The 27,422-nt window shown below is 37.7% G+C and overlaps 1 protein-coding gene across 4 annotated transcripts in view; it reads right to left on the bottom strand.

The window, feature by feature from the left end:
* Positions 1-27,422, bottom strand: part of Txndc8 (thioredoxin domain containing 8) — a 70,941-nt gene that overhangs the window by 21,952 nt on the left and 21,567 nt on the right. Inside the window, exons 5-6 of one of the 4 annotated variants that reach the window (XM_021261121.2) lie at positions 6,489-6,554; positions 5,362-5,517 (exon numbers count right to left, since the gene is read on the bottom strand). The exons of the other annotated variants lie outside the window; for them this stretch is intronic. Coding sequence (XP_021116780.1) covers positions 5,455-5,517; positions 6,489-6,554 — 129 coding nt within the window. The 3' untranslated portion in view covers positions 5,362-5,454. Of the gene's footprint in view, positions 1-5,361; positions 5,518-6,488; positions 6,555-27,422 lie in introns of those variants that run through there. 4 annotated transcript variants of the gene reach the window in all.

Genomic DNA, 27,422 nt, shown 5'->3' with positions numbered 1-27,422 from the left:
CCAGGTGAAGGCCCTATGTGAGCCTCCCTCACCTGTCTCCTGCACTTGGCAAAGTGATGTATGGGAAATGGGTGAAGAGAGACAGGCTCAGGGCCCACTGGGCTTTTGCTTTGGTGGAGTGGGAACACCCCTTCTTTGTCTTGTTTAATGTATCTAGAACACATCGGGGCTCGCAGATTTAAAGAATACTACGGTCTGTAGAACTTTCTACCCTTGCCCCTGTGGCAAGGTCAGGCTTGTGGGGAAGAAGTGCCAGGCTTGAGACAAGCAGTCAGATGTCTCAGAAGTAGTACAGTCTTTGCTTCCTAGTTTCCTCCTGCCCCCGGGGGCCAAGGATCTGGGTTGGAAAGATGCAAAGCATCACTGAAGATACTTATGACTTTCAGTTATAAAGGAAAAGAAGAGAGAAAATACATTTTTTGGGAACCAAAAGGCTCTTGTAGTTTTTGAATCCAAGTTTGATTTCAAGTACTGCAATTTTCAAACAATTGTGCCTCATTTTGCCACTCTTTTTTGTTTGTTCATTTCTTCCTTTTTTTCCCCTTTTCTTTTGTTTGCCTTGCTGGTGATTAAGCCCAAGGTCCTGCACCTGCTAAACAAGCTCTCTCTTTCAGAGCTACATCCCCAGCCCTCTCTACAAGCCTTTTTGTTTTGTTTTTCAAGTTCTTTTATTTTAGGTATACAATTCGTTTACATTTATCATTGGGTGTTTGTACCTGTACATGATGTATCTTGGTTCTTAGTTTTTTCCCCCATTTCCTGTGCACCCTTCACCCCCTCCACCCTTCCCTACTTACATAGACATTTCCATTTTTTTTTCTTTTCTCATAGTTTTTCCGTTCCCTCTTTTCCTTTCCCCTTCCCCTCCCTTCACCCCTTCATCTTTGGACCTTTTTTCCTTTTTCAAGTTATCAATTATTCATTTTAATCATTTTAACCCTTGTTTACACTATTAGTTTCTCACACTAGAGAAACTATTCAGTATTTACACATGTGGTTCCTATTTATTTCACTTATGAGTATGGCCTCAATATGCATCCATTTAGCTATAAATGACTCTAGTTTCTCGTTCTTTATGGCTGAGTAGTACTCCATTTTATAAAAAACCACATATTCTTTATCCGGTTTCCAGTCAATGGGCACTTAGGCTGTTTCCAAACTTTAGCTATTACAAACTGTGTCTTTATGAACATGGGTGCACATATATCGCTGTGGTATGATTCTTTTAATTCTTTGGGGAAGATACCCAGCAGGGGAATACCTGGGTCAAATGGGACCTCTAGTCCTAGTTCTTTGAGGTATCTTCATACTGATTTCCACAATGGTTGCACCAGTCTGCACTCCCACTAGCAATGGAGAAGGGTTCCTTTCTCCCCACACCCCCACTAGCATTTGTTATTGGTTGCTTTCTTGATAGCAGCCATTCTTTCTGGGGTGAGGTGGAATCTCAGTGTTGTTTTCATCTGCATCTCTCAAATGACCAGTGATGATGAACATTTTTTCATATATTTATTTGTTGCTTTTACTTCTTTGTCTGAGAAATGTCTGTTCATTTTAGATGCCCATTTTTGAATTGGGTCTTTGAATTTGGGGGGTCTGAGTTTTTTAGTTCTTTATATATTCTAGATAGTAGTCCTTTGTCTGAGGTACAGCTGCTAAAATTTTTTTCCCATATTGTAGGTTGTCTGTTAGCTCTGTTGGTGGTTTCTTTTGCAGTGAAGAAGCTTTTTAATAAGATGAGATCCCAGTTGTTGATTCTTTGTGCTAGTTCCTGTGCTACTGAGGTTTTTTTCATGAAGTCTTTTCCTATGCCAATATCTTCAAGAGTTCTACCTAACTTATCTTCCAGCAAGTTTAGTGTTTCTGTCTTAAAATTTAGATCTTTAATCCACTTTGATCTTAGTTTAGTGCATGGTGATAGATATGGGTCTAGTTTTAATCTTCGACAGGCTGAAATCCAGTTTTTCCAACACCATTTATTAAATAGAGTATCTTTCCTCCAATGATGGTGGTTGGCTCTTTTGTCAAAGATGAGGTGGCTGAGTATGTCTGGAGTTGTTTCTGCATCTTCTAATTTGTTCCACTGATCCTCAGGTCTGTTCCTTTGCCAGTATCATGCTGATTTTATCACAGTAGCTTTGTAGTATAGTTTCATGTTAGGGATTGTGATACCCCTAGCCATGTCTCTGTTGCTTAGAATTGCTTTAGCTATTCTAGGTCTCTTCTTGTTCCAAATGAATTTTTGGATTGTTTTCTCTAGTTCTGTGAAGTATATTGCTGGAATTTCAATCGGCATTGCATTGAATCTATATAGTAGTTTTGGAAGTATGACCATTTTCACTATATTGGTTCTTCCTACCCAGGAGAAAGGGATGTCTTTCCATTTTCTTGTATCCTCTTCAATCTCTTTTTTCAGAGTGCTGTAGTTTTCAGTGTAGAGGTCTTTTGCTTCCTTTATTAGACTGATTCCTAGATATTTCATTTTTTTGGATGCTATTGTAAAAGGAATTACTTCCCTAATTTCTCTGTCAGTGAGTCTGTTATTTGTGTACAAGAAGGCTATTGTTTTTTTTTTTTTTGAAGGCTATTGTTTTTTGAGTGTTGACCTTGTATCCAAGGTCTACTGAATCTGTCAATTAAGTCTAGAAGTCTTTTGGCGGAGTTTTTTGGCTCTTCTATGTAAAGTATCATATCATCAGCAAATAATGACAGTTTCACTTCTTCCTTCCCTCTCTTTATTCCTTTTTCTTTCTCTTTTCTAATTTCTGTGGCTAATGTTTCCAGAACTATATTGAACAGGAGTGGTGACAGTGGGCATCCTTGTCTTGTTCCTGATTTTAGCTTAAAAGTTTTCAATTTTTGACCATTTAGTATGATGTTGGCTGTTGGTTTTTCATAGATAGCCTTAATCAGGTTGAGATAAAGACCTTCTATTCCAATTTTCTGTAGAGTTTTTATCATGAATGGATGTTGGATTTTGTCAAATGCCTTTTCTGCATCTATTGAGATGATCATATGGTTTTTGTCCTTGACTCTGTTAATATGATGTATTACATTTATTGATTTATGAATGTTGAACCATCCTTGCATCCCTGGGATAAATCTGACTTGGTCAGGGTGTATGATCTTCTTGATGACCCTCTGTATTCTGTTTGCCCGTATCTTATTGAGGATTTTTGCATCCATGTTCATTAGGGAGATTGGCCTGTAGTTATCTTTTGGGGTTGGGTCTTTCCCTGGTTTTGGAATCAAAGTAACACTTTCTTCCAGGAATCAATTTTGAAGTATTGCTTCCCTTTCAATTTCCTTGATGAGTTTAAAGAGTAATGGTAATAGTTCTTCTTTAAATGTCTTTCTACAAGCCTTTTTTAAAGTGAGGGCACTCACAAGATGATCTGAAATTCTTTGACCCTTCATTTTGTTAAACAGAGTGTGAGTGGTAGAATTTAAGATAAACATGGCATTATTTTTATATTTTCAATTATACTACTTTTCTTAAATCTTTGTTGTCAACTTTGGCATCATACAGTCTGGAGTCTAGTACAGATTCTTCTGTGAAAATTTGAGCAAGTCATTTTAACTTCTTTATGTCTATTTTCTCCTGTGTAAGAAAATAGAGATAAAAATAATAGAATCTCTTTGGCTAGGGTGTGTCTCAGAGGTAGAGCGCTTGGGTGGCATTTATGGGCAGGCCCTGGATTCCATCTCCAGCATGGGGGGAGTAGGTGGTGGTGGTAGGAGAGTATAGGGTTTGGGGTGGCAGTGGTGGGGTAGGGAATGGAAGGAGGGAGCAGAGTCCCTCTCTTGTAGGTAGTAGTGTGCTACAATGAGAGGCTGCTGTGCATATATCATTCCAACTCTGTTCGGAGATGCCAGTGGCAGTTTAAAGTCTACCAAGTGTTTACAACACCACAGAAATTGACAGCTGCCACAATTGCTCCTAAAGAATCAGCTGTAAGACTTTGCCCAGCACAATGCTCCTTAAGTATAGGATTGTTGTAAAGGTTAAACATGGCGATAAATGCAAAGGTTTTAGCAAACGTTTTAGCACATAATATTTATATAGGTAAACATAGCTGTATATATGGCCTTTTGTCAGATACATTGTTTTAAACTGTCACTTTATTTTCATCTTTTTTGGGGGGGCGGGGGGTACTGGGAATCAAACTGGGGACCCTTGCGGGGCAGGTGGTGGCACCCCCGAGCTAAATTCCCCACCCATCACTTTATTTTCAAAGTGTATTTTTACAGGGATATGATATTTTAATTTCTTCCAGCATCTTGTTTTTCTGGAATTCTCTCCATTTCCACTTCCATCCTTATAGTAGGAGTAAAATAGCTTTTCTGTTTTTATCCTGCCCCATCCCCAACCCCACCCCTTGGCCCCCCAGAGGTTTTATAATGGAATGAGTGGTCTGACTTGGGAGTTATTGGCAGAGACTACCAGTATTTGTGCAATAGAAAGGGTGGTTGACATGAAATAAGGGAAGCAGTGGATAGAATTATGTGGAGATTCTTAGATTCTCCATAGCTCTTCTCTCCATTACTAATCTCACGTGAATGCTGACTATCTCTGAAATGGATTTCATAAATCAAGTTTTATTTTTAGAGGTTGTAACTGTGTTTAGCACAGAGTATGTGCTCAATAAATATTTGATAAATGAATAATAGATATGGCATTTGGCTTAAGCTAGTACAGTTTCTCCCTACTTTATTTATAGTCTAGAGGATTGTGACAAAGCGCATGGATTCTATGCTTTGTCAGAATCTCAGTTACTAATGGCTGTGTTCTGTGACTCTAGTGTTCACCAGGGAATATCCTCAGGTAGTATAGAAGAAATCATCTTCTCGGATCCAGATGTCTGAGATATCTCATGTTTTTAAGAAAAATAATTATAGGTAATAAAAGGATTTTCTCATTTTTGTTTTTGTAGGATTTAAAAAATAATTTATAGGGGAATTTTAGAAAGGCAGAATGAGAGGAAAATGATGCAGGCCAAATATAAGGTGATGCATTGTGGAAGAATTTTGTACCACCACCAAGGGCTCAACTTGTCAGAAGCTTTTATATATTTGGAGTGCACTGGAGTAATAAGGCATTCATCTGTTCCTTGGTCACTGTGGAGAACTGCATCTGTGGCAATCTTTGGAAAACTTTGATGTCCTGCTATTATTTATCTGTGCTGGGCTTTTGTTATGAAGGTCATGAAAATATTGTCTAGGGAATGAGCTCAGATCAACTGCAAAAGGCAACTCCGGAGTGGAAATGACACAATTCTGATATTGCAATAATTTTAAGCAAAGTTGCAGTGAGATTTCAATGTGACATTCCCCCAGTAAAGCATTAGGAGATGAGTTGATAGAACATTATAATATTTGATGCAAATAAAAACACAAACATATTTGCTGTTGGCTCTGAAAATGTCCCAACTGTATTTTGTTTTGGAGAACAGCTTACATTAGTTCTTGGATCTTTGCTTCCAAGTTTTTAGGATCAGCTCCACAAAATTCAAAAATCTGTTTCAAATACACAAGGGTAAAAACAGTTATTGGTTTGAATATTGCAAATATATTGAGGGGTTTTTTTTTTGGTACCGGAGATCAAACTCAGGACCTTGCCCTTCCGAGGCAGGCAGTGATATGCTGAGCTAAATCCCCAGCCCAAGGTATTGAGGTTCTGAGGGGTTTTGTTCCTGATTGTCAAATTAGTCCTCCTCATCCCCATTGTCTTTAACATACTTGAAACATAAATACACATCAAATATACTAAATTTATCATGTTTAATACTTATCACCCTTTCAAGATTGCTTATGCTGATATTTTGGCAGGTCTTTATAATTCTCCAAGGTACTCCTCTAGTCTAAAACCTAAAATGTATAATAGTGTTGGAAATGAAACCCAATCATTGAAACTTCTAGAGCTTTTATAGATTGGTATCAAGGGCTTCTAAATTCATACACACAATCTTGTGAAACTGAATTGCTTATAACATCACATTCCCTGACTTCTGCCCAAGTTACAGCTGTAAAACTGATTCCAAGAAGTACCTTTTTTTTTTTTTCAAGTTTTTACATCATTGAATTAAATTGTATTTTACAGTGGATGATATATTAATTTTAATTGGAACACTTCAGTAGTATGTGAAATTATGGTGCATCTTTTTGTAAGCATCTTACATTTGATGAAATATGAAAGCCAAAGAACCTTACTATTCATTTTCACTTTAGTACTGACTGTAGAGGGCAGAATGTGGGTAAATTGGGGCTGAAATTGGGTGAAGAGTTGAATTTCCAGTAAAAAGGAAGTCAGGAATGGTACGAGTACTCAGAGCAGGAGTTAGAAAAATCTAGAGCAAGCATCAGTGCTCAATGTGCTGCAGAGAGGCAACTATCCCATCTAGTGATTCTGCTTCTGAGTCCTGTAATTTCATTTATTCCTTGACCATAAACCCCAGGCTTAGACTCCATCTTGACCCCATTTGACTTACCTGCTTGACCTTGAATCCACTTCTGTAACAGCAAATTGCTCTTTTGAGTCTTGAGAATAGAGTTACCTATGTGTGAGTGCAGAATTTTATGATTGATCTGGGTTGCCTGGTTTTAACCTCTTCTCTATAAATAACTCTTGGCTTTGGCCCAGGGTGGAAGATGTTAGAGAAGATCTGTAAAACATTCTTTTTTCTAATGGTTAGATGGCAGCTGGATGGCTACACTTGGGCATGAAGGGAATTTCATAATCTGGTCTTAGAGGAACTTTGTCCCTTATCTATAACCAAGGCTAGAGTGGAATCATGGGCGTGAGAGGTTTGCATTCTACCTCAGTCACCCTTTGTTTTTCCCATGGAAACGGGAAGAGTGGGCATCATTTTGTGGCAACAGTGGCTCCCACTTATCCTTCTTTTGTGCCTTCTCTCTAAGGATCCTCCCAAGTTTCCATCCTCTGCTCTTCTGCTACAAGAGCAGCTTGACATAAGAGGAGGTAGAGGTAAAACCATCTGAGCAGAAGAGAGGCACTGGTAAGAAAGGATGAGAAGGTCCACAGGTGTATCTATCTTCACAATTACCACCATGTGATTCTAGATAGTTGTCTGGATTCCAATGGTATTTTTGCTATCTGTAGGCCAATAACCTTAATCCATCTAATTACATCTTATCTTAGCCTATCTCCTACTGCAAAGAACAGTGTGGAGTCAGAGAGGGTGTGGGAGCCCTTAAAGATGGCCTTCTCTTCTTGGAGGAAACTGCTTCTCATGGTGAATGTGTAAAAAATAGGAGAGAACACTTTTGGGAGGCTTCCAGGAAGGGGGATTTCTATGACTCTGATGCTACACCTTATCTGTGCTCAGGCATCTGGATAACCACCAAGGGCAACCAGAAGCCACAAGTGCTTTAAGAACCCGGTTACTATGGGGTCTAACTCTTCTTCCTTCTAGATACAGCAAATCTATTTCAAGGCACTATCACTTGAGCAAGGAAACTGAAGCCACATTCAACAATATGCGTATGCCTTGAGAAAATTGCACAAATTATAAGTTTACAACTTGGAGAATTATTTCAAAGAATGTACACTGTGTAATCATACCAGATCAAGATATTCTTGGACAACTCTGCTTCTGCTTCCACACCCATTACCTTGGGCCCAAAGGTAAACTCTGCTCTGAATTCATCACATAAATTGGCTTTGCCTGTTTATGAACTTTTACAAGTGAGATTCCATAGTATGCATTCTTCTGTGTCTGGCTTCTTTCACTTAGCATTATGCTCATAGATTTATCTGTGTAGCAGCTATACATTTATTTTTCAGTATTCCATTGGATGGATATAAAACGGTTTAGCCATTTTGGCTATGACAAATGGTGCTGCTGGGGACATTCTTGTCACTATAGAGTTGCCTTCATTTGTTCATTTAATAAATACAGATTGAGTACCCCTTATCTGAAATAAGATAAAGCACTCCTACCTCTTCCTACTAGGGACAAAGTGTTTCAGATTTTTGAATATTTGCATACTCATAATGAGTGTATTGGCAACAGGACCCAAGGCTAAACTTGAAATTTATTTATGTTTCATATAAACATTGTATACATAGCCTTAAGGCAATTTTATAATTTTGTGTAGTAATTTTGTACATGAAACAGAGTGTATGTATGTTGAACTCTCAGACTTGTGGCATCATACAGACACTTAAAAGTTTCAGATTTTGGCATTTTGTGTTAGGGATACTCAACCTATACTTAAAAAAATCCTATATTTAATAAGTGATTATTTTTAGCTGGAGTTATTGTGAGGTGCTCATACACTAGTGATAATTTTATTTTATTGTATTATTACTTCAATAATTCTGGGCACATACTCAAGCTATTTTATAACTCTCTGATTCTTATCTTTTTTCACTTATTGGTCTTTTCCATGCCTCATGATGATTTGGTTTTAAGTCATGAAATCTTCCTTGAATCTTTTTTTTTTTTTTCCAGTACCGGGGTTCCTTGAATTTTTTATTTGTGATACTATAGAACTCTGTATATGCTACCATTAATTAATTTTTAAAATTTTAATTTTTATTAGTACATATTTGCAGTGCATAGTGATTATATTCATCACAGGGAATTGGTACATGTACATAACACATACTAATTCTTTTTAGGTCTCTTTTCCCAATAATCTATTTTGTTATCAGTCTGCCTTTTTAGGCTAAGAATAGAGAGTATACCTTATTTTTCTTCCATATTTTTAGTGTCTAGTTTAAAATCTTAATGGATTAGGCCTGAGTTGTGCTATATTGACTTTTGATTATTGAAGTATGGGTCCAACACTTGGTAGTGTTAAATTTCAGGAATTAGGCATTGTTTGTCTGATTCTTTGTCCAGTTTACCAAAGATAAATGTTGCATTTGTGTCTCCCTGTCTAGTATAAGGCTTTCTATACACAGGAGCTTAATAAATGCAGTTAATGAATGAAGAACAGCTATTGATGAAAGCTTAGTTCACACGTATCCTTCTCTTGAAGAGATATAGACTCATCCCTTGGTATCTGTGGGCAATTGGTTCCAGGAACTCCCAGTAATAACAAAATACTGTACATAAATATTTAAGCCCACTAGATAAAATGGACTGATATTTGCATATAACCTATGGATATACTCTCATATACTTTAAATCATTTCTAGCTTACTTATAATGTCTAATACAAAGTAAATGAAGAAAAAAGAATGGAAGGCAAAAAAATAGAAACAAAGCTTTTGTTGAAGGGAGGGGAGGGGAATGAGGAAAAAAGAAGAATCAAGATATGTTATGTACAGACAAAATTTCCTATGATTAATGTGATCATTATGTGTTTCTAAAATGTACCAATAAAATCAATTTAAAAAACCCAAATTAAATACTATGTAAATAATTGTACAATGTATTGCTCAGGGAATAATGACAAGGAAAAAATGTGTACATGTTCAATAAAAATGCAATTGTTTTCAAATATTTGTGTCTACAGTTAGTTGAATACAGATATGGAGGACCAGCTGTACATGCAATACAACTAGAATAATGCATTCTGCTTCAAGTGTTTTCTCATAGTGCTTCTCAATGGCTCGCTCCACTAGGAAGCATTAAGAAGCCATTTTACATTCTCTTCTTCTGCTTCTTTATTTTTTTTTTTTTTGGTACCAGGGATTGAACTCCGAACCTTGCATTTGCAAGGCAGGTGGTGGAACCACTGAGCTAAATCTCTGGCCCTTATATTCTCTTCTGAATGCCTTCACTTTTTACAAACTGGTGCCACCCTAGGAAGGACCACTGATGAAAGTGATGTTCCAGGTCCTGGCACTAATGACAGAAGAGAGGGTGTTCATGAATAAAAACCAACCAGACCCAATAAGTAGGTTTTATTTTTTAAAAAACCTTTAAAAATTTTTTTCTTTTTTTATATAAAAAACTTTTAATATGGACATTTTCAAACATATGCAAAAATAGATAAAGTGATTTACTCCCATTTACCTGTCACCCAAGTTCAACAGAAGGCAGTTTTTTTATATATAGCTAAAGACATTCAATCACTAGGGCCTGGGATTTAGCTCAGTGGTTCTGGCTCCTACCTTGCAAGTGCAAGGTCCCAAGTTTGATCCCTGCTACCAAAACAAAAAAAGACATTCAATCACCTACAAAAATATGTGCTGTTGTTACTGGAAAAAGTCAACAGGACTGGAGACAGTGGTTCCCTCCTAACAAATGGACTTCTGAGAGTAAATATTAGACTTTAGAGTTTGACTAATGATGCACTCTTAGAATAATTGTAATATGTTCTCCAGTTGATATGCAATTTTGGTTGAGTAAATACTATATGGCCCAAACTGGGCTCACCAATTTTCTAGACATCTGTACTTAGTTAACAACAACAGCGTACCCTGAAGCATCAGCAACAATAACAATAATAAACCAACACAAGACATTTTGGGGGGATGGTTGCACAAATGTTTGTACATACAATACAATTTTATAATTTATGATTATTTTTATTTTTAAAGAGTGATTGACTAAGGCATAAGATGGTCTGGATAAGCTGGAAAAGATAGATCTAACAAGAGAAGTTTTAAAACTACTGTCTCCTTCCACAGAAAGCTGAGCAATAGTAATTACTTATTCTGTCTTGGCTGCTTTCTCTAACTTTACTTCTCTCTTTCTCACAACTATCTGTATCATGATGTAGGTATTTGAACACTTCCTCTGGCTTTCACAATACCCAGAGGAGGCCTTGCAAATGAGAGAAGTTCGGTTAAGTTTTCTGGGTTGAATTAAATCATGTCAACAAGGCAACTTGAATGTACACACTCAAATTCAAGAAAAGATCTGATAGCAACAATCCATTAATTGTTCTCCTTATACTGGCCATCTTCCAGACTTGTTCTAATAGTGAGACATCAACAAAATACTGATTTACTTCATTTTTTTTGTAGCTGATTTAGAAACACTGCTGATATATCTGATTCGTTGAACACTGGTGGCATAAATAATGACAAAAATGCCTTTCTTTCTCTGTGTTAGGAGTCAACAAACTTTATAGGAACAGAGTCAGATAATATCTATTTTAAGCATCATAGGCTACTGAAATTTGCTGCTGTGGTACAAAACCTGCTGTAGACAATGCCTAGACAAATGGGCCTGGCTTGTTCCAGTGAAAGTTTATTTACAAAAATAGGTGTAGGGTTGGACTTGGCCCTTGGGCTATATAGTTTGCCAACTTTTTCCCCACAAGGTTCGTGGACACTGTAGCATGCATACTTCATCCTCTTTATTGCCATATACAGTAATAATCAATGGATGTTGTGTATGGATAGATCACATTTTTTATCTTCATTCATCAGTTGATGCATATTTGTTTTTTTCCATTTTTTTGTTTGTTATGCAGATTAATAGATTCTATTCTTGCAGATTTGTGGATGCACATAGCATAATTTGATCATTTTCCTGCCCTATCACCTTCTCACCCTGCTCTCCTGAATAGTTTCACATTTTTGGCTGGGAAGTTTCATTGCATATAATGTATTTTGCTCAAATCCAGGTCTTCACTACCCACTTTTACATCCTGTTTCCCCTACTCTCATTTCCTTCTCATCTGACAATCTCTCCCCTCTACTTTTGTGTCATCTTTTAAAGATTCCATATATTAGGGAGAACAGGTCATAGTCATATGAGTCAGGCTTATACGTGACATGATGGTCTCCAGATCATCCATTTTCCCGCAAACGACAAAATTTGGTTCTTCTTTATGTTTGGATAAAACCCTATTATGGATCTGACGCTCTCCAAGCCGCGACCAGCCAGGTGAGACAAGCAGCTCAAAGCTCCACGGCCGTCCCGGGCAGCGCGCACACCATGTTGAGGTCCACTTAGCCGCGTGGGCTCCTCCAAGGCTCAGTCGTCCCCCCCCCCCGCTCCACCCTCCGCGCCTTTGGCCTTCTGGCTTTTCTGCTACCTGGTCCCACACTACAGAGGCACAGGAGATTATAAAGACCCTTGTTCTGAGAGCCACAAGATAGAGCAGAAGTTAGTAACAGAAAGAGGGCTTCTCGGGCTCCTCGATGAAAACTGAAGCTCAGCGGAAAAGTAAAGAGAATCTATAATAAAGGCACATCAGACCACTGTACTTGGTCTCCTGCTGGCTTGCTGAGACTCATTGACTTGTGTATGCTCAGGGATTCCTACATTGCCTACTGTGACAGCAGAGACATACCCTGAAGGAGGCCCATAATTTTTATTGCTATTTTCAAAAAAGAAAAAATTTTTTTTCTCTTATTTTTAATTCTTTTTATTTTTTTCTCTTCAAATTTTTACTTTTCTTTCTTTTCTCTTTTCTTTTTTTCTCTCTCTCTCGCTCATTCTCTTGCTGTCCCACATTGCTCCTCATCTCCCCATTTGTCCCTTTCTGCACTGAATTCAGATTTCTCCCTTATTGTTCTTTTCTTCTCTTTTTCCTTCTCTTATCATTAGGTTTAAAGGAAAGTAAATTTGGTATCTAGCCTCCCTATTGCTGTTAGGTGATTCTATTCACATCTTTGTTCTTTCATTCTGCCTTTTTCTCTTGCCTTTAACAACTTCTTAGAGTTTGTGTGATCTTTCTGTGTCTTCTGGCCTCACTGCTAATCTTACCTGTTCTTTCTACCTGTCCCTCCGTCCCCAACTCCTTTTAACTCCCCAGCCCGAAGGGGAAAGATGCTATATTGAAGAGTTTTTTCATTATAAACTTACGTTGGGTTGGTCCTTGGTTTTAATTTAACTCACATAGTTAAATGTGATAGATTAATAACTACCACAAATTGTCATTTTCTAAGCTGTGCTTGATGTTATGGTATTGCTGACTATGTCATTTGGACTAACATGTTGTGATTGATATAATTAGTTTTCCTTCCTGGTATAAGGAAAATAAAATAGCCTCAGAGTCAGTAGAGTCTCAAAAGCCAAACACAAGCCATATCTGGAAGACATCTCTGAAAAGCAATCATTCCACAAGGGTTTTATAAACAAGCAACAAAGATACCTACATTAAGCAATTTTGAAATAGCAACCCAGGAATTAAACCAAGGACAGTACCAAAAACAAAAATGAGAAGACACTTAAGCAAGGGACAAATGCAGGCTTCCATGCCACAAAAAGGAAATTCTGGGGGAAATGAGGTGGAAAAGTCTGATAAGCAACCACTTGGACACCCTGAACTGATAGCACAGGAAGTAACAAAGCAGATGCATGAAGCTCTAGAAAAATTCAAAACAGAAATAATCTTCCAGATAAATACAGACATGGTGAGCAGAGTGAAAGACATGATTAGAAGCTCTAGAGAAGAAACAGATACGAAAATAGATGAGATCAGAAACATGCTGGAAGCCATGAATGCCCAGCATAAGAAAGAAATGGAAAACATGATTGCCCCACATAAGAAAGAAATGGAATCCATGAAACAGATTCTAACAGATATTCAGATTAAAAACTCCATTGAAAGCATGCAGAGGAGACTAAGAGGATCTGAAGACAGAATATCAGATATAGAAGACAGGATTGTGGTTAAGGACCATGAAAACAGAGATTTCTTAGAGATAGTAAGAGACCATGAGAAATCAATCCAACAGCTGCTAGATGATGCAAAGAAGAATAACAATACTCATAGGAGTCCATGAAAAAACAGGAGAAAGTACAATTGACATAAAAAAACTGTTCACAGAAGTAATAGTAGAAAACTTCCCAGACAGAGGTAGAGAATTTGACATACAAATAAGTGAGGCATATAGAACTCCAACCAGCCATGACTAAAAAAAATCTACACCTAGACATATAATAGTCAAGATCCCAGAAACCCAACAGAAGAACAAAATTCTACAGGCAGTTAGAGAAAAGAAACAAATCACCTACAAAGGAAAGCCCATCAGAATCATGGCAGATTTCTCAACACAAACCCTCAAATCAAGGAGAGCCTGGAGGGAAGTATTTCAAGCCCTAAAAGAAAATAATTTCCAACCTAGACTGTTGTATCTGGCAAAATTATCTTTCAAAATTGATGGGGAAATTAGATACTTTCACGACAAAGAATACCTGAGAAATTTCATGAACACCAAACCAGCACTCCAAACAATTTTAAGCAATATTCTAGAAAAAGACAATGAAGGTCACAACTCCATGAGGCCCAGCAGAGAGAAGGCACCACGCAAGGTAAGACACTAAAGTGAAAGGGCGGAAAATAAGAAATAAAAGAGCTAACAACAGTAAAACATCATGACAAGGATGAGTCAATATTATCAATTATAACTATCAATGTTAATGGCCTCAATTCACCAATCAAAAGAAATAGACTGACAGAATGGATTAAGAAGTAAAACCTAGCAATATGTTGTATACAAGAAACACACCTAACTCAAAAGGAAATACATAGACTGAAAGTAAAAAGATGGAAAACATTTCTCCACATGACGGAACCCAGAAAAAAGCAGGCATAGCAATCTTATTTGCAGACAAAGTAGATTTCAAACCAAAACTAATTAAGAGAGACAAAGATGGTCACTACACCCTTGTGAAGAGAACAGTCCAGGAGGAAGAGATGACAATCCTAAATATATACGCACCAAATACGAATGCCCCCAACTATACAAAACAAATAATAATGGGCATGAAAAACCAAATGAGCACTAATACAATTGTAGTGGGGGACCTCAACACTCCTCTATCACAAACAGATCAACTAGAAAAAAAATTAACAATGAAATTCTATAACTGAACCAAGCTATTGAACAAATGGACTTAATAGATGTTTACAGAGTGTTCCACCCCACAAAATCAGAATACACATTCCTTTTTTTTTTTTTTTAGTTACTGGGGATCAAACTCGGGTCCTTGTGCTTTCAAGGCAGGTGCCAGAACCACTGAGCTAAATCCCCAGCCCCTAGCAGCTGCACACTGGTCATTCTTAAAAATAGATCACATACTAGCTCATAGGACATATCTAAGTAAATGTAAAAGAATAGAAATTATCCCCTGTATATTATCAGACCATAGTGCAATAAAATTGGTGATCAATAACATAAGAAACTACAAAACTCCCACAAACACATGGAAATTGAACAACACCCTCCTGAACAACCAATGGGTGACAGAGGAAATTAAAGAAGAAATTTGACAGTTTCTACAAGTAAATGATAATGCCAGTACAACATACAGGAATCTGTGGGACACAATGAAAGCAGTTCTACGCATGAAATTCATAGCAGTGTATCCCCATATTAGGAAAACAGAGAGAACTCAGAAAAATAACCTAATGCAGAACCTCAAGCTCCTAGAAAAAGAAGAGCATAACAAACTCAAAGCTTTTACAAGAAAGGAAATTATAAAGATCCAAGCAGAAATCAATGCAATGGAGACTAAGAGAACAATACAAAAAAATCAATGAATCAAAGAGTTGGTTTTTTTAAATTAAATTCTTTTATTGGTACATTGTAGCTGTACAACACAATTACATTTCTCATTGGGAATTGTACCTTTACATAATGCATCTTGGTTCTTATTTTTTCCCCATTTCTAGCCCTCCCTTCACCCCCTCCACAATTCCCTATTTACAAAGATTTTATTTCCATTTTTTCAATTTCCCATCATTTTTCCTTTCCCTTCTTTCCTTTCCCCTTCCCCTCACACTACCCTTACCCCTTTGGACCTTTTCTTCCTATTTTGCATTATCGATTATTCATTCCAATCATTGGTACATTTTAGGTATACAATATAATGACATTCATCATTGGAAATTTGCACCTTTACATAGTCTCTCTTGGTTCTTATTTTTCACCCTTGCCCAGCCCTCCCTTTCAACCCCTCCATTCCTCCCTATTTACAAAGATTTTGTTCCTATTTTTCCATTTTCAAAGAATTGGTTTTTTGAAAGAATAAATAAAATTGATAAACCTTCAGCCAACCTTATCAAAAAAAGGAAAGAAAAGGCACAAAGACATGCAATTAAGAATGAAAAAGGTGAAGTCACAAGAGATCCAACAGAAACCAGAGGATCATCAATACCTACTTCGAGAACCTGTACTCTAATAAAATGGAAAACACAGAAGAAATGGACAGATTCCTAGATACATACAAATTGCCAAAGGTAAATGAAGAAGATATAGAAATTCTAAACACCCCAATTACAATGAGTGAAATTGAAAATGTAATAAAATATTTACCAACAAAGAAAAGCCCAGGTCCTGAGGGCTTCACTGCTGAATTCAACAAGACATTTAAAGAAGAACTACCTCACCCTGCTGCAGACAGGCAGGTCTGCCCTTGCCCTACTGAGGTCCTGAGTCACACAGAACACACCGAATCACCCCACTGCAGAAAGGCAGCCACCTGGTTCCACACTACAAAAATGCAGAGGACACCAGACCACCAGACCAAGGTACTGAGGCCCACTGTTCCCGGCCCAGAGGTAGGGGCTTCTGAGCCATCATCCCACTGCTCCTGGTCCAGAGGAAGGGGGTTCCTGGTCACAATCCCTCCTGATGCTCCCAGCCCAGAGGAAAGGGCTTTTGGGCCACCTTCTGTCCCACTGCTCCTGGTCCAGAGGAAGGGGCTTCCCAGCCACCATCCCTCCCGCTGCTCCCAGCCCACAGGAAAGGGCTTTTGGGTCACCATCCCTACCGCTGCTCCCTGCCCCTGTCCCACCTCTCCCAGCTCAGAGGAGGTAATCCATGCCAGTGCTAACAGACCACTCCCCCAATAGGAATGAGAAAACACATAAATAAGTCTCAGAACCAGACTCCCAGATCACCTACAGCAACCCCAAAGGGAAATGAGATGGAACACTCTGATACTCAACCACCTGGACCCACTGAACTGGCAACAAAAGGGGATCTGGAAAAAATGAAATCAGAAATAATTTCTCAGATAACAGGAGAAATAGTGCCCCTAGTGCAAGACATGATTAATAAATCTAGAGAGGAGCTCAGGAAAATGATGGAATCCCAACATAGGAAACAAATGGAATCCATAAAACAGATGCAAATAGATTTCCAGGACATGAAATACTCCATTGAAAGTGTACACAGCAGAACGAGCCAATGTGAGGACAGAATTTCAGATATAGAAGATAAGATTGCAATTAGTGACCAGGAAAAGAAAAATAGCTTCAAAATTATAAGGGAACATGAGAAATCAATCCAGCAGCTGTTAGATGATGCAAAGAAGAATAACATAAGACTGATTGGACTCAATGAAGAAACAGGAGAGAGTGGACACGACATAAAAAATCTCTTCACAGAAATAATGGCAGAAAACTTCCCAAGCAGGGGAAAAGAGCTTGACATACAGATAAGTGAGGCATATAGGACTCCAAATAGCCTTGATCAAAAAAAATCTACACATAGGTATATAATTGTTAAGATTCCAGAAACTCAGCAGAAGAATAAAGTTCTACAAGCAGTTAGAGAAAAGAAACACATCACATACAAAGGAAAGCCCATCAGAATCACAGCAGACTTCTCAACACAAACTATCAAGGCAAGGAGAGCTTGGAGTGACATATTCCAAGCCCTAAAAGAAAACAGCCTCCAACCCAGATTGATGTACCCTGCAAAACTATCTTGCAAAATGGATGGAGAAATAAGGTACTTTCATGACAAAGAGCACCTTAGGAACTTCGTGAATACCAAACCAGCACTCCAAAGAATTTTACACAATAGCCTAGGAACAGACATTGAGGATCACAACCCCAGGAAGCCCAGCAGATTGAATCCATCTGGCATGACAAGAAATTAAATGTAAAGGGGGAGAACCCAATAAAAAGAAAAAGTCATGGCAATGACAAGTCAATACGTTTCAGTTATAACCATCAACATTAATGGTCTCAATTCACCAATCAAAAGAAATAGACTGGCAGAATGGGTCAAGAAGCAAAATCCAACAATATTCTGCATACAAGAAACACACTTCATTCAAAAGGAAACTCATAGACTGAAAGTTAAAGGGTGGAAAACAATACTCCATGCGACAGGAACCTGAAAAAAAGTAGGAGTCACCATCCTCTTTGCAGATCAAGTAGATTTCAAACCAATACTGATTGAGAGAGATGAAGAAGGACACTACATCCTTGTAAAGGGAAGAATCCAAGAGGAAGAGATGACAATCATAAATATCCATGCACCAAACACTAGTCCACCCAACTGTATAAAACAAATACTAACGGACATGAAAAGTCATATATGCACTAATACAATTGTAGTGGGCGACCTCAACACCCCACTGTCACAGATAGATCAACTAGACTGAAAACAAGTAATGAAATACTAGAACTCAATTGAACTCTTGAACAAATGAACTTAACAGATGTTTACAGAGTCTTCCACCCCACAAAATCAGAATACACATTCTTCTCAGCTGCACATGAGTCATTCTCAAGAACAGACCACATACTCACACATAGAACATGTTTAAGTAAGTGCAAAGGAATTGAAGTTATCCCCTGTATATTATCAGACCATAGTGCGATGAAACTGGAGAGCCATAGCAAAAGAAACCCAAAAAATTTCATAAACACGTGGAAATTGAACAACACATTTCTGAATAACCAATGGGTCACAGAGGAAATTAAAGAAGGAATCAGAAAGTTCTTTCAATTAAATGACAATGACAATACAACATATCAGAATCTATGGGACACAATGAAAGCAGTCTTACGAGGGAAATTCATAGCAGTGAATACGCATATTAGGAAAACAGAACGAGCCCAATTAAACAACCTGATGCTGAACCTCAAGCTTCTAGGAAAAGAAGAGCAGGACAACCCCAAAGCTCATACAAGGGAAGAAATTATAAAGATCAGAGGAGAAATCAATGTAATGGAGACTAAGAGAATGATACAAAAAATCAATGAAGCCAAGAGTTGGTTCTTTGAAAGAATCAACAAAATTGACTAACTTTTAGCCAACCTTGTCAGAAAAAGGAAAGAAAAGGCCCAAATCCATGCAATTAGGAATGAAAAGGGTGAAATTACAATAGACCCAGTAGAAATCCAGATGGTCATCAATACCTACTTCCAGAACCTATATGCCAATAAGATGGACAACACAGAAGAAATGGACAGATTCCTAGATACATATGAATTACCAAAGTTGAATGAGGAAGACCTAAAAATTCTGAACAACCCAATATCAACCAATGAAATTGAAAATGTAATTAAAAACTTATTAACTAAAAAAGCCCAGGGCCTGATGGCTTCACTGCTGAATTCTACAAGACATTTAGAGAGGAACTGCTGCCACTACTGTTGAAACTCTTCAATGAAATTGAAAGGGAAGCAATACTCCCAAATTCATTCCTGGAAGCAAGCATCACCTTGATCTCCAAAGCAGAGAAAGACCCAACCGAAAAAGGGAACTATAGGCTAATCTCACAAATGAACATAGATGCAAAAATCCTTAATAAGATATTGGCAAACAGAATGCAGAAGATCATCAAGAAGATCATACACCCTGATCAAGTGGGATTCATCCCAGGGATGCAGGGATGGTTCAATATATGAAAATCAATTAATGTAATGCACTATATCAATAGAGCCAAGGACAAAAACCAGATGATTATCTCCACAGATGCAGAAAAAGCATTTGACAAAATCCAACATGCATTTATGATAAAAACCCTACAAAAAATTGGAATAGATGGTCTCTACCTCAAACTGATAGAAGCCATCTGTGAAAAGCCAACAGCCAATATCCTACTAAATGGTCAAAAACTGAAATCCTTCACACTCAAATCAGGAACAAGACAAGGATGTCCACTATCACCACTCTTGTTCAATATAGTTCTGGAAACATTAGCCACCACAATTAGACAAGAGAAAGAAATAAAAGGAATAAAGATAGGTAATGAAGAAGCTAAAGTGTCATTATTTGCAAATGACATGATACTCTACCTAGAAGACCCCAAGAACTCCACCAAAAGTCTTCTAGACTTTATAACCAAATTCAGTGAAATAGCTGGTTACAAGGTCAACACACAAAAATCAATAGCTTTCCTCTACACCAATGACAGACTCACTGAGAGAGAAATAGGGCAAATAATTCCTTTCACAATAGCATCCAAAACACTGAAATACCTGGGAATCATCCTAACAAAAGAAATCAAAGACCTCTTCTCTGAAAACTATGGCACTCTGAAAAGAGAGATTGAAGATGATATCAGAACATGGACAGACATCCCCTGCTCCTGGGTAGGAAGGATTAATAGAGTGAAAATGGCCATCCTTCCAAAACTGCTATATAGATTTAATGCAATTCCAATTGAGATCCCAGGAGCATACTTCATAGAACTCGAGAAAGAAATCCAAAAATTCATTTGGAGCAAGAAGAGACCCAGAATAGCAAAAGCAATTCTAGGTAACAGAGACATGGCAGGGGATATCACAATCCCCAACCTGCAACTCTACTACAAAGCTACTGTGATAAAAACAGCATGGTACTGGCAAAGAAACAGACCTGAGGACCAGTGGAACAGATTAGAAGATGCAGAAACAACGCCAGGCACACTCAGCCATCTCATCTTCGACAAAGGAGCCAAACAGCCTCACTGGAGGAAAGATAGCCTCTTTAATAAATGGTGCTGGAAAAATTGGGCTTCAACTTGCCAAAGATTAAAACTAGACCTGTATCTCTCACCATGCACTAAACTGAAATCAAAATGGATTAAAGATCTAAATATTCAAATAGAAACTGAACCAGTTGGAACAGAGGTTAGGTAGAACCCTTGAAGACATCGGTGTAGGAAAAGATTTTATGAACAAAACCTCAGCTGCCCGTGAACTAGCACAAACAATCAACAAGTGGGATCTCTTCTTATTAAAAAGCTTCTGCACAGCAAGAGAAACCACCAGCAGTGTGAAGAGACAACCCACAATGTGGGAACAAATCTTCACCTGCTCTTCCTGAGACAAAGGTCTACTATCTTGAATCTATAAAGAACTTAATAAGATCAGACCTCCCAAATTTAAAGATCCAATCCAAAAATGGGCATCTGAATTGAACAGATATTTCCCAGACAAAGAAGTAGAAATAGCAAATAAATACATGAAAAAATGTTCAACATCACTGGTCATTTGAGAGATGCAAATGAAAACAATGCTGAGATTCCACTTCACTCCAGAAAGAATGGCTGCTATCAAGAAATCAACCAATAACAAATGCTGGTGGGGCTGTGGGGAAAGAGGAACCCTGCTCCACTCCTGGTGGGAGTGTAGACTGATGCAAGCACTGTGGAAATCAGTATGGACATACTTCAAAGGACTAGGACTGGAAGTCCCATTTGACCCTGCTATTCCACTGCTGGGGATCTTCCCCAAAGAATTAAAAGAATCATACCACAGTGATATATGTGCACCCATGTTCATAGCAGCACAGTTTGTAATAGCTAAAACTTGGAAACAGCCCAAATGCCCATCAACTGGAGACTGGATAAAGAAAATGTGGTTTTTTAATAAAATGGAGTACTACTCAGCCATAAAAAATGAGAAATTACAGATATTTATAGCTAAGTGGATGCATATTGAGGCAATACTCTTAAGTGAAATAAATAGGACACACATGTGTAAATACCAAATAGTTTCTCTGGTGTGAGAAACTGAAAGTGTAAATAAGGACAAAATGTATAATAGGTAATGTGAAATAGGAAGAAAAGAGACAAAGGGGAAGTAAGTGGGAGGGTTAGGGGAAAGGATAGAAGGGAATGGGATTAATATAAGAAAATGGAAAAATAGGAAGAAAATCTTTGTAAATAGGGAGGAATGGAGTGGTTGAAGGGAGGGCTGGGCAAGGGTGAAAAATAAGAACCAAGAGAGACTATGTAAAGGTGCAAATTTCCAATGATGAATGTCATTATATTGTATACCTAAAATGTACCAATGATTAGAATGAATAATTGATAATGTAAAATAGGAAGAAATGGTCCAAAGGGGTATGGGTAGTGGGAGGGGCAGGGGAAAATAAAGAAGGGAAAGGAAAAATGCTGAGAAATGGAAAAAATGGAAATAAAGTCTTTGTAAATAGGGAAGGGTAGAGAATGTGAAGGGAGGGCTAGGAAGGGGCAAAGTATAAGAACCAAGATGCATTATGTAAAGGTACAATTCCCAATGAGAAATGTAATTGTGTTTTATACCTACAATGTACCAATAAAAGAATTTAATACAAAAAAAAAAAGAACTATTGCCATTACTCTTTAAACTCATCAAGGAAATTGAAAGGGAAGCAATCCTTCCAAATTCATTCCTGGAAGTAAGTGTTACTTTGATTCCAAAACCAGAGAAAGGCCTAACCCAAAAAGAGAAACTACAGACCCATCCCCCTAATGAACATAGATGCAAAAATCCTCAACAAGATACTGGGAAACAGAATACAGAGGGTTATCAAGAAGATCATACACCCTGACCAAGTCAGATTTATCCCAGGGATTCAAGGATGGTTCAACATTCATAAATCAATAAATGTAATACACTATATTAACAGTGTCAAGGATAAAAACCACATGATCATCTCAATAGATGCAGAAAAATCATTTGACAAAATCCAACACCCATTCATGATAGAAATGCTATAGAAAATTGGAATAGAAGGTTTTTATCTCAACCTGATTAAGGCTATCTATGAAAAACCAACAGCCAACATCATACTAAATGGTCAAAAACTGAAAAGTTTCATGCTAAAATCAGGAACAAGACAAGGATGCCCACTATCACCACTCCTGTTCAATATTATTCTAGAAACATTAGCCATAGCAATTAGAAAAGGGAAAGAAATAAAAGGAATAAAGATAGGAAAGGAAGAAGTGAAACTGTCATTATTTGTTGATGATATGATACTTTACATAGAAGACCCAAAAAACTCAGTCAAAAGTCTTCTAGACTTAATTGACAGTTTCAGTAGAGTAGCTGGATACAAGGTCAACACTCAAAAAACAATAGCCTTCTCATACGCAAGTAGCAGACCCATTGAGAGAGAAATTAGGGAAATAATTCCTTTCACTATAGCATCCAAAAAAATGAAATATCTAAGAATCAACCTAACAAAGGAAGCAAAAGACCTCTACACTAAAAACTACAGCTCTCTGAAAAAGGAGATTGAGGAGGATATAAGAAAATGTAAAGACACCCCTTGGTCCTGGGTAGGAAGAACCAATATAGTGAAAATGGCCATACTTCCAAAACTACTATAGAGATTCAATGCAATGGCGATTGAAATTGCAACAACATACTTTACAGAACTAGAGAAAACAATCCAAAAATTCATTTGGTAGCAGAAGAGACCTAGAATAGATAAAGCAATTCTAGGCAACAGAGACTTGGCTGGGGGTATCACAATCCCCAACTTGAAACTATACTACAAATCTACTGTGATAAAAACAGCATGGGACTGGCAAAGAAACAGACCTGAGGATCAGTCGAATAGATAAGAAGATGCAGAAACAGCACCAGACATACTCAGCCACCTCATCTTTGACAAAGGAGGCAACCACCACACCATCATTGGAGGAAAGATAGCCTATTTAATAAATGGTGTTGGAAAAACTGGATTTCCACCTGCCAAAGATTAAAACTAGACCCATACCTATCAACATGCACTAAACTAAGATCAAAGTGGATTAAAGATCTAAATATTAAGCTAGAAACACTAAACTTGCTGGAAGATAAGTTAGGTAGAACTCTTGAAGACATTGGCATAGGAAAAGACTTTATGAACAAATCTTCAGTAGCACGGGAGCTAGCACAAAGAATCAACAACTGGGATCTCATCTTATTAAAAAGCTTCTGCACTGCAAGAGAAACTACCAACAGAGCTAAGAGACAACCTACAATGTGGGAAGAAATTTTTAGCAGCTGTACCTTAGACAAAGATCTACTATCGAGAATGTATAAAGAACTGAAAAAAATCATACTCCCCAAATTCAAAGACCCAATTCAAAAATGGGCATCCAAAATGAACAGACATTTCTCAGACAAGTAAAAACAGCAAATAAATATATGAAAAAATGTTCAACATCACCGGTCTTTCGAGAGATGCAGACGAAAACAACACTGAGATTCCACCTCACCCCAGAAAGAATGGCTGCTATCAAGAAATCAACCAATAACAAATGCTGGTGGGGGTGTGGAGAGAAAGGAATCCTCCATTGTTGGTGGGAACATAGATTGGTGCAACCACTGTGGAAATCCGTATGGAGATACTTCAAAGAACTAGGACTACAGGTCTCATTTGACCCAGACATTGCCCTGCTGTGAATCTTCCCCAAAGAATTAAAAGAATCATACCACAGCGATATATGTGCACCTATGTTTATAGCGGCCCCTTTTGTAATAGCTAAAGCTTGGAAACAGCCCAAGTGCCCATCAATTGGAAACTGGGTAAAGAAGATGTTGTTTTTTTATATAAAATGGAGCACTACTCAGCCATAAAGAATGAGAAACTAGAGACATTTATAGCTAAATGGATGCATATTGAGGCCATACTCTTAAGTGAAATAAATAGGACACACATGTGTAAATACCGAATAGTTTCTCTAGTGTGAGAAATTGAAAGTGTAAATAAGGATGAAAATGATGAAAATGAATAATTGATAATTTGAAATAGGAAAAGATCCAAGGGTTTGGGGATGGTGGGAGGGGAAGGGGAAAGGGAAGAAGGGAAAGGAAAAATTATGAGAAAGAAAAAAAATGGAATCAAACTCTGTGTAAATAGGGAAGGGTGGAGGGGGTGAAGGGTGCACAGGTAATGGGAGAAAAAATAAGAACTAAGATGCATCATGTTCTGTTACAAACACCCAATGATAAATGTAAATGTATTTTATACCTAATATGTACCAATAAATATATATATATAAATAAAAACAAAATAAGAATACCCTATTGTGTATATATATACTTTTCTTTAGATTTTTTTTTTTTGGTATGGGAATTGAACTCATGACCTTGCGTTTGCCAGGCTGGCGTTGCAGCCCTGAGCCACATCCCTGGCCCTTTACTACTTTTCTTTCATCTGTTCATCCATTGATGGGCATCTAGGCTGGTTCCATGTCTTGGCTATTGTGATGATGTCACCATAAACATGGGTATGCAGGTATATCTAGAGTAAGCTGGCTTTAATTCCTTAGGTACATACCAAGGAGTATAGCTACATATTAGGTCTACTTTTAATTTTTTGAGGAACCTCCATGCTGATTTTATAGTGGCTGTATTAACTCACATTCCTACCAGCAGCATACTTCCTTTTTCTGCACCAGTATTTATTGTTTTTTATATTCTTGGTTATAGTCATTCTTACAGATGTGATGGAATCACAATGTGGCTTTATTTTATTTTATTTATTTATTTTTTTGCTTTGTTGAGACAGGGTCTTGCTATTTAGCCCAGGCTGGCCTCAAACTCTCAGCAATCCTGCCTCAGCCTCCTGAGTGCTGGCATTACGTGTGTGCGCCACCACACCCAGTGATACAGTTTTAATTTGCATTTCTTTAATGGCTAAGATGTTGAACATTATTTCATATTCTTATTGGCTATTTGTACTTCTTTTGAGGAACACCTGTTTAATTCTTTTGCCCATTTACTGATTGGGCTATTTGATTTTTTGGTGTTAAGTTTTTTGAGTTCTTTATATATCCTAGATGTTAATCCTCTGTTGTAGCTGGTGAAGATGTCCTCCCATTTCATAAGCCATGTCTTCACTCTGTCAGTAGTTTTCCTTGCTACACAGAAACCTTTAAATTTGATGTAATTTTATTTATTGATTGTTGCTATTAATCCCTGTGCCTGAAGTCCTATTCAGGAAGACTTTGCCTGTGCCTACGGCTTCAAGTGTTTCCTCTATGTTTTCATTTAGAAGTTTCAAAGTTTCAGGTCTTAAACCTAGATCCTTGATCCATTTTGAACTGAGTTTTCTGTATAAGATATAGGGATCTAGTTTCAATCTTCTACAGGTGGTGCTTCCCTGGCACCATTTGGTAAAGAGGCTGCCTTTTCTCTAAAGTATATTTTGGCTCCTTTGTCCAGAATCAGATGGCTGCAGTTGCATGGGTTTGGTTCCATGTCCTGTCTTCAATTCCACTGGTCTATGTGTCTATTTTTGTGCCATTACCACGCTGTTTTTGTTATTAGGCTTGTTGGATAATTTGAAATTCAGTATTGTGTTGCTCCCAGCCTTGCTCTTGTTGCTTAGGATTACCTTTGGCTATTGTGGGTCTTTTGTGTTTCCATATGAATTTTAGGATTTTTTTCTTCTAATTCTCTGAAGAAGGTCTTTGGTATTTTGATGAGGATGACATTGAAATTGTAGGTCACTTTTAGTAGTATAGCCATTGTGACAATTTTAATTTTGCCAATCCATGAACACAGGAAGTCTTTATATTTTCTGATGTCTTCTTCAATTTCTTTTTCAGTGTTCTGAAATTTTCACTGTAGAAGTTTTTCACCTCCTTGGTTAGACTGATTCCTAGGTACTGTATTTTATTTTATTTAAAGCTATTGTGAGTGAAATTGTTCTCCTGATTTTTTATCAGCTAGTCTTTATTTATGTAAAGTTATTGATTTTTAAATGTTACTTTTATATCTTGCTACATTGCTAAATTTGTTTATCAGCTCTGAAAGTCTTTTGGTGGAGTCTTTAGGATCATCTAAATATAGGATCATATCACCTGCAAACAAGGATAGTTTGGCTTCTTCCCTTCCCATTTATATCCCTTTTATTATTCTTTTGGCTAATTGCTCTATCTAAAATTCCAAGGACTATATTGGATAAGTAGTGAGAGTGGCCAATCTTGTCTTGTTTCTGGTGCTAACACTCATTCTGTGCCATCAACCAAAGTTGTTGAGGAGAGACATGAAGCTTCTAGATGGCTGGGTTCTCAGGACAATGTGGCTCACCACTGGGGACTAAAGGGCATGGGTCTGATGTGGGGATTCATCCCAATCACAGTGAGACTAAGAACAATGATTTTGAACTCTGACAGAAGATGCCTTTCTCTGGCCATTATTGGAAATGTGGGATGGAACTTTATTTTTAGGGATGAACCTGGCTTCAGCAACTTTTTCTTCAATAGCATATGCACTTGTTTTCATATTTGCATTGAAAAATCTTCTCCAATGCTCAGTATTGGGAAGACACTCTGGTTTCCTATATCCCTTCTCTTACTTCCCCCCAAGTCTAGGGGCAGAGTATATGTGTTATTCCTAGATGAAGGAATAAGCTCATGTATATCTTCCTTCTTTGGGGGGATGCACTGCTCAGTTGGTGTGTGAACCACACTCTCCTCAGTCTTTTTAGACAGCATGTGGAAAGTAGAGCCAAATGCTGACTTTTGCAGATAGATCTGGAAGGCCATCCTCCCTTTCCCCACTTTTGGGTCTTGACAGTTGAGTAAAGCAGCAATACCTCTTTCACT

This window comes from Heterocephalus glaber, unplaced genomic scaffold (genome assembly GCF_053883595.1).
Source record: "Heterocephalus glaber isolate CG9 unplaced genomic scaffold, H.glaber_assembly_v1.0 deba00001481, whole genome shotgun sequence".
In the NCBI taxonomy this organism is placed as follows: domain Eukaryota; kingdom Metazoa; phylum Chordata; class Mammalia; order Rodentia; family Bathyergidae; genus Heterocephalus; species Heterocephalus glaber.
This window is presented reverse-complemented; position numbering and strand designations above follow the sequence as displayed.